Here is a 13,194-nt window from a genome sequence, read left to right as displayed (position 1 = left end):
AATTTCCCATATTTTAGGAAAAGTACTATAATATTAACTGTAAGTATATTGTGACCAATTAAAAATGTGTTCAAGACCTTCTAGAACAATTAATTTAAAAATCCAGTAGAATATACCTAAGATGCAAATATAAGAAGCAAACCAAAGTCCCTCCACATAATTTTAGTCCAAAGGCAAGAAAAAACAAAACAAATAAATCAGAGAAATAGATGAGATAGCGGATAGCTAGATGATCCAATTTTGAACAATTCCCGTTGGTGTCCCAAACATGATGATTGAAAATTTAAATAATGTAAATAATGGGAGAGAAAGGAAGGATCTTTCTTATAATGAATGTCAAGAAAATTTCAGTATTATAAAATTATCAACTGATAAGTAAAATGGTGAATAACACTGGGCTATAAAAAAATCAAAATGCCCCACTCATGGTGTCTCATATCCCTAATCTCAGCTCTTTGAAGGCTAAAGCAGAATGATTGTTGTGATTTGAGGGCTACCATGTACTACAAAGTGAGTTACAGGCCAACCTTTGTTACAGAGTGATATCCTCTATCAAAAAAACTAAGGAGCAAACTATTTTTCTAGATTCAAACTGTGTAAAAAAAAATGTGTTAGTTACTGCGAGAAAACGTATCTCATTGCTGAGGAAACAATGTATCCGAGCAAAGTCCTCAAAGTTAACACCATCAGCAATAGGATGGCCAACATTGGGTGCCTTTGAATAAAGTGTGGAAAAGAAAACACACATCAATCCCTAAGTTATCTGACTAAAGATGCGTAAAACAAACGATAAAAATATTAGGCAAACCCAGGTGGAGGTTTGATCTACCAATAATTGACCAGAATTCTTAAAAAATATTAAGGTGAAAAAAAAGAGAAGTCTGAGAAGCCGTCATATTTACAGAACGAAAAGAGACATACAGCCAACTACGGTGTGGGAACGTATGGTATAAACAGACATCAGAACAATTGCATTATAATGGTATTCTATCTATCGTTGTAGGCCAAGTGAACAACTGAGCAAACTGTAAGCAATTGCCAAATCTGAGCAGAGTACATAAAAGTCCCCTGAAATATTCTTGAGGGTTCTTACATAAAACTGAATTAATGCCAAGATTAAAAGTCAACACACACACACACACACACACACACACACACACACACTGGGAAAAAGATGTAATGCACAGCCCCTACTTTGGCTTATCTGTTTATTTTCACACTTCTATTTTCTCAGCTTCCCCCCAGTTTTGAGTCATTTTGTCTTTTTTATTTTGAATATAGTTCTTTTGAAGGGGGGTTAGCTTCTCAGGTTATAAAATTCACTGCGAAATGGACTGTTTCAGCTGCCTTTAGTCCTCTTGGATTTATTTCCAATTATTTTCCCTTCAGCTCCGGGCACCAAAATCCTATGTCAGGGAAATACCATATCATATTTCATCCAAACCCTTAGGGCACACCTTGTTCCCCACAGGTCATACTCCTTGTTTCCTTTCTGTTCTCAGTTGCACTGTGGTCTGCATGTAGCTGGTCCTCATTCAGATTTGTTGGAATGATTTGCCTGCTTTGCAAATGTGGAGAAATGTACTATTACTAGTGTTTGAAAGAAGCAAAGACAATATCCACAAATCTTTAATGGACTCCTATCCAAGTTCAAGGAGGAGACAAGAATTTAAATGGCTTAAAGGAGATAATGCCTGACTTATTTATAGGCTGCTTCTTTAAGTAAACCATCCAAGGGCACTTTGAACATAACTAGTGGAGTTAGAAAAGTAATCATATTCCAAACAATAATTAGCAGGTGAGTCTTCAAGGTCTGAAAAATGGGCACGTGGATGATTATGGCATGCTTAGTTGATAATTATCTTAATGGGCATCATTTTATAGAGAAGTTATGAGCCAGGAATATTCAAGAAGTGTTGTATGTATTGCCTCTTAACTCTTTCCCCAACATAGAAGGGAGGGTAGTAAACAGACATTTCACAAACAGGGGCATGAAGGATCAGGGCTCAAGTTAATGAAGTGCCTTCTTTGATTCAGATTCAGTGTCTTTCATTTTCATGACTTTGCCACTGTGTCCCAGGATTGTACCAATTTCGTAATAACAACTTTGTAGTTGCACTGGGTTTCTAAGACTGCCTCATACCTACTGGCAGTACTTGGAAGAAAGAATGTATTCAAATAGGAATGCATATAAATGAGGGTTTCTCATACCATTTCAAACACATCACTTGCACTCGATTTGATAGACTTAATGTCTCCAAAATCTCCAGGAGGGAACTTTTTCAGCCATACCCAGTCACCCTGGAAAGGAAACGGAAAGAAAGCTGATGAGATACAGTTGTCAGCAGCCAGAGCAATGTCTCTCCCACATCAAAGGCTAAGAGTAAAAATAACAATACGAACAGATGTTTTTTTTTTTCTCCTTCCCCACCCTCTACCTCATGGAAACTGTATTCTGGGTTAAAATGGACTCACACAAAGAAGTTAAAGTTAAAAGTGTCAAAGCACTGCAGGCAGGGAAACAACCCACAGGAATGCAGATCCCAGGAAATGCATGGCTACCACTCCAAAACGTCTTCCTTAACTACCTGCAGAAAGTGTCAGGTCATTTCAGTTATTCATAGCTAAATGATGTACCACAGGGCTTGCTTCGATTAATGGCGATAGTCTGTGATTGCAATTTCCACTGCCTTGAGGCGCCTGTAGTGGGAGATGCAAGGCAGGAGATGGAGCGCCACAAATGCTTGCAGCATTTACCTTGATTCATTTTGCTTTGCTGTGACAGACCATGCGGTGGAGGTGGGGCCTCTCTCATATGTTCATTTTGAACTGACTCATTTAAATGTAGATTAAATAATTTTTGTTTTGATTTATACATGTACCACCATAGTAAGAGGTCATGTACATCCTTTAGAAAGTCTATTCCCAACTCTTTTCCATTCATAATCATTTTATCTTTTTGAGTTTAAATGTTTGTAGGTACAGTGTGATAATTTGATACATGTGTAAAGATCAAATCTAAGTAATTAGCATTGATTCTTAACTTTTGAAACACAAAACTACAATTTCTACGGTCACTGTCAATTCAAACTCAATTATTTTATTGTCTTTCTTCACTTCACCTAGGGTACATGATACTTTTCTGCCACATGCATAGCCTCAAGGAGTCATCAGTCATCAAGCCCTACTTAGTTCTGTCCAACCAAAAAAATTTTAAAGCAATATAAATAGAGATTCCTTTTTCCCTGTGATAATGATAATGTCTTACATCGTGCTCCCTGGTCTTCAAAGTGCCTGCATGTCTATTATCTATAGCCTAGAGATTTCATTTCAGGCTGCACCTACTTATCACCAAGTAGAGACAATAAAGTAGAGATAATAGAGCCGAGAGCCCCGTGCAATCATAAGAAAATAGGAGTGTGTAACCACCCTCTTATTAAGGAATATACCCAGCTCTAGCAGCCGGAAAGCTGCCAGAAGCAAAGGCTAATGGTAGCTGCAGGTGTCTCAGTAACTCCCCAGTACTCTGTTACAAAGCCTCTCCCAGGCAAGGAGTTCAAAGCCTCTCAACTGGGAAATGACTCTAGGAGACCTTGCAGAGCTGGACAAATCTATGAGAGGCAAACTTCTTGCCCATGAAGCCCAGCAAGGTACCATATTAGTGGTTGGCTGCACCAGAATGGTCAGAGTGTGACCCTGGACCAGCTGGTATCAGGGTCAGCTGGGAACTGTTTAGAGGCACCAAAAATTGAGTTCCACAGAAGACCTAAGTAATTGGAAGGTGTAGGAATGGGACCTGCTGTATGGATGTTATCAAGTCCTCTTTATATTTTCAAGCTTGCAGCCTACTATCCAGCCTTTCCCCTTCGCCTTATCTCTGAGATGCTCCCTTCATTCACAGCGGCTCCATTTACCTCACACTAAGCTTCTCTTATCAAAATCTGCTCCCAGGCAGAGATCTAAAACTCATTCATAGAAGTCAAGAGGACCTGCCACGAGCTTAACAGTTTTAGTTTTCAAAGGACTTTATCCTTTACAGCCATCAAAGTTTAAGGCTTAAGCTGATAGAACAAACATCTAACTGGAATTCTACAAAATGAGATAATGTATAATGCACACTGATGGGTGAAAGAAAACAAAGCTTTCTCAGCTTTTTGGCAACTGTCACTTGGCCCTTAGCAACTACCAGCTGCTATGGCACCTTAGTGCTAATTAGATAATGATGTTTTCCCTGGGGTGAAAAAAAGACTGTTGTAATTTTTTTGAGTATATAATTGTGCACTCTGGTTTTGGGTGGCAGCCTAAATGCATGTGCTTTTTGCAAGCATGCATGTCCCATGCTCACATTTAATCACACAACTCACTGGTCACAAGGGAAAGCACTCTGCGCATCACTAGGCTCTCCCTGCCATGGGAATCCTCTTTTTATTTTTATTACGTATTTTCTTCATTTACATTTCCAATTCTATCCCAAAAGTCCCCAATACCCCCCCACTCCCTTACCCACCTACTCCCACTTCTTGGCCCTGGCGTTCCCCTATACTGAGGCGTATAAAGTTTGCAAGACCAATTGGCCTCTCTTTCCAATGATGGCCAACTAGGCCCTCTTTTGATACATATGCAGCAAGAGACACGAGCTCCGGGGTACTGGTTAGTTCATACTGTTGTTCCACCTACAGGGTTGCAGAGCCCTTTAGCTCCTTGGGTACTTTCTCTAGCTCCTCCATTGGGGGCCCTGTAATCCATCCAATAGCTGACTGTGAGCATCCACTTCTGTGTTTGCTAGGCCCTGGCATAGTCTCACAAGAGACAGCTATATCTGGGTCCTTTCAGCAAAATCTTGCTAGTGTATGCAATGGTGTCAGCATTTGGAAGCAGATTATTGGATGGATCCATGGATATGGCAGCCTCTAGATGGTTCGTCCTTTCATCTAAGCTCCAAATTTTGTCTCTGTAACTCCTTCCATGGGTGTTTTGTTGCCAATTCTAAGAAGGAGCGCAGTGTCCACACTTTGGTCTTCGTTCTTCTTGAGTTTCATGAGTTTAGCAAATTGTATCTTATATCTTGGGTATTCTAAGTATCTGGGCTAATAACCACTTATCAGTGAGTACATATTGTGTGAGTTCTTTTGTGATTGGGTTACCTCACTCAGGATGATGCCCTCCATGTCCATCCATTTGCCTAGAAATTACATATATTCATTCTTTTTAATAGCTGAGTAGTACTCCATTGTGTAAATGTACCACATTTTCTGTATCCATTCATCTGTTGAGGGGCATCTGGGTTCTTTCCAGCTTCTGGCTATTATAAATAAGGCTGCTATGAACATAGTGGAGCATGTGTCCTTCTTACCAGTTGGAACATCTTCTGGATATATGCCCAGGAGAGGTATTGCAGGATCCTCTGGTAGTACTATGTCCAGTTTTTTGAGGAACCGCCAGACTGATTTCCAAGTGATTGGACAAGCTTGCAATCCCACCAACAATGGAGCAGTGTTCCTCTTTCTCCACATCCTCGCCAGCATCTGCTGTCACCTGAATTTTTGATCTTAACCATTCTGAATGGTGTGAGGTGGGATCTCAGGGTTCCTTTGATTTGCATTTCCCTGATGACTAAGGATCCTGAACATTTTTTCAGGTGCTTCTCAGCCATTCAGTATTCCTCAGGTGAGAATTCGTTTTTTAGCTCTGAGCCCTATTTTTAATGGGGTTATTTGAAATTTTGGAGTCCACCTTCTTGAGTTCTTTATATATATTAGATATTAGTCCCCTATCTGATTTAGGATAGGTAAAGATCCTTTCCTAATCTGTTGGTGACCTTTTTGTCTTATTGAAGGTGTCTTTTGATTACAAAAGCTTTGCAATTTTCCGAGGTCCCATTTGTTGATTCTCGATCTGACAGCACAAGCCATTGCTGCTCTATTCAGGAATTTTTCCCCTGTGCCCATATCTTTGGGGCTTTTCTCCACTTTCTCCTCTATAAGTTTCTCTTTCTCTGGTTTTATGTGGAATTCCTTGATCCACTTAGATTTGACCTTAGTACAAGGAGATAGGAATGGATCAATTCGCATTCTTCTACATGTTAACCGCCAGTTGTGCCAGCACCATTTGTTGAAAATGCTGTCCTTTTTCCACTGGATGGTTTTAGCTCCCTTGTCAAAGATCAAGTGACCATAGGTGTGTGGGTTCATTTCTGGGTCTTCAATTCTATTCCATTGGTCTACTTGTCTGTCACTATACCAGTACCATGCAGTTTTTATCACAATTGGTCTGTAGTACAGGTTTTGGTCAGGCGTGGTGATTCCACCAGAGGTTCTTTTATCCTTGAGAAGAGTTTTTGCTATCCTAGGTTTTTTGTTATTCCAGATGAATTTGAAGATTGCCCTTTCTAATTCTTTGAAGAATTGAGTTGGAATTTTGATGGGGATTGCATTGAATCTGTAGATTGCTTTTGGCAAGATAGCAATTTTTACTATATTGATCTTGCCAATCCATGAGCATGGGAGATCTTTCCATCTTCTAAGATCTTCTTTAATTTCAGTGGTCAGAGCACTCTCTGCAGGCAAGCTCTCCTCTTACAGGAAAGGTGCACAGATATCTGGCGTTTGGACCTCCATCCTCACAGAAGATGAAGGCCCGAAACAGGACCTGTCCCAGAAGCTGTGTTGCGTTGTCCTGTCACAGAAGCTGTTAGCTTCTGTAGTCCACACTCTCACCTGCACAGACTAGTCTCAGAGGGATCCGGGAACCAAGATGGCTCCCACAGGTGCTCCGGCAAAGCCCTCCTGGGGAGGGCGGACACCTCTCCTCTGGCAGGGAAGGTGCCCCAATGTCTGGAGCCCAAAACAGGGTCTGTCTCAGAAGCTGTTCTCTAGGGACCTTGGGAATGTCCGCCGACTCTGCACCCAGGTGACCAAGTGCTGGTGCTGACTGGAAAGGACTTGTGACCCTGGTCAGTCTGAGTCTCCTGCTTTTCTAATGCTGTCTCAGGTCCTGCACAATTGGATTGGAACAGAAGTTGTGTTCCACTCACAGGTGGTCCTAAGATCTCATGGAGAGTCCTCTAGGGGACCTTGGGGGTGTCTGCCGACTCCACGCCCAAGGTCAGGAATCTTCTTTAGGAGGGATAGAGTGAAGCTATCAGGGTGGAAGGGAAGAAACTACACCCTGAGTTCCATGAATACTAAATACAAGAAAAACACATTCTTAAGGAATTTCTGAAGTATAGTCAAAATAATAGCTGAGTATTGAATAATAACTGAGTAATAGGTCATTGTGGTAGAGATGCTATAGACATAAATGTGAGGCTTGACACCCACCCCCACACACACCCATTAGGACTAGTCTGGGAAAGCAGAATACCTGCATCTCCTTTTGTACAACTCACACTTAAGTTAGAACATACTGTCACTGTGAATAGAGCCCTTATAGATGTGATGTCCTCATATGGTGTACAGTCTGGACATCAGTTAGCAGCAACTCTGACTGCCTTATGGTGTACCATCTGGACATCAGTTACTAGTAGCTCTGACTGCTATATCTATGTGTGTGTATATATATATATATATATATATATATATATATATATATATATATGTGTGTGTGTGCATATATACATATATATGATATATATGATATACATGATACCTTCTTAATGGAGTTTAATCAGAGGCATAAGTTGGCCTTCTATTTGGTTTACTCATGCCATAGTAGCTAACAATAGCTTTTCCTGTCAAATTACTAAGTGTGTGAGCTGGAAAAAGGTCCTATGCACACCTAACCCACTCTGATACATTCATAAAGAACCTAAGAGCTAAAATTACACCAATATCTTTCCAAGCCCACTCCATTCCTCTTTTCTCTGTCAGGCTTCCTGTGTTGGGAGGATTTGATTGTTCACATTTTAGTTCTCACACACACTCCATGAGGAGATTTTTACTGAGTCCGCGTGCATCCTCATTCATGAAAAATGAGGGGAAAGGAGGAAATGGGCAGGGTTTATCTTCACCACGCGCAGGCTAAATAGCTTTCCTTGTGGTCTCTTAAAAAAGAATGATAAAATATTTCACTTATCATTTACTTTTTAATTAAGAGAAAGAAACATCAACTTCTATTTGGGGAAGTTTTCTGAAGTAATTTAAAGTCTATCTGCCTTTCAGTAAGGCCTTTGTGAATTAACTTAAACATGAGAGCAAGTTCTTAGGCATGACTCTGCTTCAAGCTCAGTGGTAGTCTTAGCATATCCATTTAATCGGCCTTGTCTTCAGCTTCCTTTGGAATAAAATTTACCGGATAGTTTATCAAGGCTCTTTAACTTTACTGATCTATACCGCTGTGATGACAGACCTTGGCTGGTGGGAGGGAAAGAGGTTAAGTGTCATAGGAAGGAGGAAAAAGGAAAAGCTCTGAGAAGGATAAACAGGTGCATAGAGAAAGGAGAGCCAAGGAGGAGCACAGAGGGGGAGGCTGAGAGTTGAAAGGTGTCAAAAATGAAGCAGATGATGGATTGAATTCAGGCAGGGTCACATCACTCCCTATTTCATCTCGCCAGTCAACCAGACTATGGTTATCAGAGCAGAGCATCACTGTTGCTGCTTTCTTCCCATTGGTCTGCTCACCTGGCTCTCCTGTCTATATTCAAAGAGTATCTGTGGGAGGCTACAGATCTGTACAAGAATTAGAGTATAAATATGTGTCAGTGTGGTACAATGTGTGGAACCACCAAGAAAAGTCCTTCTTTGGCTATTTAGCATCTACACGTGTATTATCTGGAAATTCCAGGACTCCCAGGAATAATTCTCTCTCTCATTTGATCGGTTCGTTGGGATTCTTTCTTTCTTTGGCTTTAAGTGTGTGTGTGTGTGTGTGTGTGTGTGTGTGTGTGTGTGTGTGTGTGTGTTTATGAAAGGGAAGTTTGTGTGCACATAGATGCCAGAAGTTGAAGTTGTATCTCTTTGCCAATTGTTCTCTGCTTTACATTTTGTGACAGGGACCCTCACTGAATCTAGAGTTTACAGACTCAACTGGCTGGCCAGGAAAGCCCCAGAGATAGCTACCTGACTCCACCTCCTTAGTGCTGAGATTATAAATACACACTGTTATACTTTGATTTTTAATGGTTCTGGAGAATTAAACAAAGGTCTTGTTGCTTTTGTGGGAAGCAATTTACTGACTGAGCCATCTCCCCGGAAGAGGGTATCATCATGCAGCTCTAGCTTGTTTAGTAATGAGCATGTATTTCGGCCTATCCTTGTAACAATCCTCCTGCCCTAGTCTCACAAGTGGTGGGATTACAAGTATGTATCACCATGCTTGTCTATAGTATCAAGTCTTATGGGAAACTGAATCTACTGATGGTGACACTTCAAACAACTTCTTTTTATCTTCTTTTTTATTAGATATTTCCTTCATTTACATTTCAAATGTTATCCCCAAAGTCCCCTATACCCTCCCCTCACCCTGCTCCCCTACCCACCCACTCCCACATCTTGGCCCTGGTGTTCCCCTGTACTGGGGCATATAAAGTTTGCGAGACCAAGGGGCCTCTCTTCCCAATGATTGCCGTCTAGGCCATCTTCTGCTACATATGCAGATAGAGACACAAGCTCGGGGGGGGGGGAGTACTGGTTCGTTCATATTGTTGTTCCACCTATAGGGTTGCAGACCCCTTCAGCTCCTTGGGTACTTTCTCTAGCTTTTTCTCAAACAACTTCTAATAGAGAACCATTTGAGAAAGCTGTTGCATGACTTCTTCTTCTTCTTCTTCTTCTTCTTCTTCTTCTTCTTCTTCTTCTTCTTCTTCTTCTTCTTCATCCTCCTTCTCTTCCTCCTCCTCTTTCTCCTTTTCCTCCTCCTGCTCCTCCTCATTTTCCTCCTCCTCCTTCCTCTTCTGATTGAATCGACTTATACTCCATCTTAGAAACCTCTTGAACCCAAGCCAGGCAGTTTTATAGATTTGTCTTTCTTCCTTTACACCTTACTCTCAGCCTAATATTGACTTCACTATGTGGTGTTTTTGTTATTAACACCGTTCTGGGGCTAGAGAGTTAGCTCAGAGGTTAAGAGCACTAGCTACTCTTCCAGAGGACCAAGGTTCAAATCCCAGCATCCACATGGCAGCTCACAACTATTTGTAACTCCAGCACCAGTGAATCCAACATTCACTTCTATACTCTAAGGACATGCACACTGGTGGTGCAAATATACATGCAGGTATACACCCCACACACATTAAAATAAATAAATAAATAAATAAATAAATAAATAAAATGTTTTTTAAGGATTCTGACTCATGAATTGACTGAACAGCAACCAGTCATGAAAAGCAATATAACCAGCTCCCTTTTCAACTTCCAAAACACGGAAGTATCTGACAAGATCTTCAAGGTCAGTAACAAGTTTTTTTTCTTTTTTTTTTAACCTTTCTCAATTCTATACTGTAACCTTGCAATCCAACGAAATAAAACACACTATGATTCAACACATAAATTTGTCCACTGAGTCAGAGAATCATAGCAGAGCCATGCCAGATGTGGCCTTAGAGGCATCTCTGTCTAGCAATTATCACACCTGGGTGAACATATCAAAAGCACATCACTGGACTTAAAAATATATCAATGCCTCCTTGCAGGTCCCTACCAGCTGAATACCAACAAGAATCAATTGGAAAAGTGAGAGCCAGGACATAATTTTTCTTTTAAATGAGCCGTCAGAATTAAGAACTCACTTCAACTTCTAATTTGGTAAATGAAAAACAAAAGTTATTGATATTTATTTCAGAATCGTAATGGTGTATTGCAACTGTAAAGGTCTAAATTCATTCCCTTTGACATTCTAAAGCTTTCACCATTAAGTTTTCCGAGAGAAGATTTGTTAGAAACTCAAGCTCACTTTGGAAACAAATCCCCCTTTTCATTTCATTAAATCATGGTAAAATCCAGGGATTCCCTGATCCAAATTAAGATAAAACCCTCAGGTATACTGAAAGACTGTGTGCTATGCTAATTTGGTGTGTAGGCCTGGGTAGTCCACTTGTGAAACTGGGTAATTTATTAAAAACAAAACAACAAGAATTTATTATCACAGTTCTAAAGAGTGAAAAGTTCAAGATCAAGGAATAGTAGATTCGGTTGTTGAGTGAGAACTGTTGTCTATGTCCAAGATGGTATTGTCATATCCTTTGAAGTGGAAAAGCATTGTGTTGTCATATGGTGGGAGGCAGGAGGACTAATGGGCCAAAAGCTGTATGAAGTTTCATTTGTAAGGGCTCTACTCACACTGATTTAATCCCTTTCAAAGAAACTCATCTTACTTTATTGACCCATATTTATTGTGCACAGTGAAGGGTTTCATAAAGACAAGTTCTTTCAAGAATATCCTGTACACATTCATGTCCCCATCCCTCTCAGTAGTCTTCTCCCTTCCCCTGAGTCTTTCTTCTACATTCATGTCAAATATCTCTATATATGGTTTATATATTTATAAAAATCTAGGATCCATAAAGGAAAGAAAAACACATATTTGTCTGAGTCTCACTTTTTCACTGAAAATCTCAAGCTGGTCTAAATGTCATCATGTTGGTCATTAAAATTTAACACCTGAAGTTTGCAGGGTAATATGTTCAATTCCTAGCAAACCCCCTGTGAATTATTTATTTGATAGAGGAGTATATTCCCTTGGAAAAATCCAATGCAGTCAACACTCTAAATTCTTCCCTGTTTTAGATTTTCTTTCCATGTCCTATTCATGGTGAGACTATCTGTTGTTTCTCCGGAGTGTCTCCAAACACAAGGAAACCACACTGGGAAGGCCTCACGTAGGAGGAACAGGAGGATGGTGGAGTTTCCTCCTTCCTGCCTGCTTAACTCTTGCCTGCTGAGAAGAAACAGCTCATCTTTACAACTGATGCAAGATTTGTTCTGGTTGTCAAATTCCAATTTCTAAGAACAATAGGGGAGGAGGTGACCTCCTCAATCTTGAAAGACAGAAACTTCAAAGGGGATTTCTATTTTGTAAAGCATAAAGTAACCTGTTACTCCCAAAGATAGTACAGGTGACTAAAAAGAAAGGGTTTTTAATGTTTCAATGTCACCAGACAAAAGAATAGAAAAGGCAACCAGACTTTGAAAATTACCTCCAAACACTACCCCACCGTATCTGTGTCTCTTGACATCTCACAGCAAAACAGTAACTCAGAGTGTCATTTCTTCTGTTACATATAGTGTTGTGAGATTACTGGCACATTTTAGCTATTTGCATTTCAGATCTTATACCCACAAACCTAGTAAATGCATCAAGTTCAAGTATGAATGAAGTTTCAAGTAAGAAGATGACTTTTGGAGGAAAATCACTGCCAAAAATATGGACACAGACAGAAAAACTTGAAAAGAAAAAAAGTCTCACTAGCTTTACCCAAAGACTCTTCAATGACAGCCTCCTTTTAAAACCCAGGAAGGCTTCAGATTAAAGAACTCCAGATGTCTTACCTCATAGATTGCTATGTTGGAGTTCTCATATGTAGCTGGAGTTAGACTCCCTGAAGAAAAGGACAGCCTTGGGGACCTCCCACTTTGAACTTCTGAGATGATCTGGAAGCTTACACTGGCACGGCTTCCTCTCTGTGAAAGGATTAGGGGGGAAAGGTTGAACAAAATTGTCATTATTTGAACCTAATTCATAATAATCATTCAGAAACTCTTCTAAGGCTGTAGTTGGTAGCTTACTTAAATCCTAAATAGCATCAAGGAAAGGTTAACATTCCCACATATTTTTAACTGCCAGATAAGTTGCATATTGTCTTTATCATTTGAAAATGAATATAATTCCATCATTTCTCTCCTTCCTTTTTCTCCCTCCAGCCATTTCCTTGCATCCCCAATTGCTCTTTTCAAATTCTTGGCCCCTATTTCTTTAGTTGCTATTACACATATGCATGCAGCTATATATTCCTCAATGTATAAATACAACCTTCTCTCAGTCCCAGTCCCAGGAATGTTACTTTTGATTGGTTGATTGACTGACTGGTTGGTTGGGTTTTGTTTGTTTGTTTGTTTGTTTGTTTTGTTGTTGTTCGTTTTGCTTTGAGACAGTGTCTCTCTGTGTGTTCCTAGCTGGTTTAGAATTCATAATCTTCCTGCCTCAGCTTCTCAAGTGCTGGGGTTATAGTAACCATCCCTGGTTCTCAGAAAAAATTCG

At 40.2% G+C, this 13,194-nt stretch overlaps 1 protein-coding gene across 1 annotated transcript in view; it reads right to left on the bottom strand.

Annotated features, from left to right (window-relative positions):
- The window catches only part of Gucy2f (guanylate cyclase 2F, retinal), a 108,427-nt gene that overhangs the window by 44,917 nt on the left and 50,316 nt on the right, over window positions 1–13,194 (bottom strand). The window contains exons 6-7 of the mRNA XM_021153636.2: window positions 12,486–12,617; window positions 2,212–2,301 (exon numbers count right to left, since the gene is read on the bottom strand). Coding sequence (XP_021009295.1) covers window positions 2,212–2,301; window positions 12,486–12,617 — 222 coding nt within the window. The remainder of the gene's footprint in view (window positions 1–2,211; window positions 2,302–12,485; window positions 12,618–13,194) is intronic.

Source organism: Mus caroli, unplaced genomic scaffold, assembly GCF_978045245.1.
Source record: "Mus caroli unplaced genomic scaffold, Mus_caroli_1 scaffold_5, whole genome shotgun sequence".
In the NCBI taxonomy this organism is placed as follows: Eukaryota; Metazoa; Chordata; class Mammalia; order Rodentia; family Muridae; genus Mus; species Mus caroli.
This window is presented reverse-complemented; position numbering and strand designations above follow the sequence as displayed.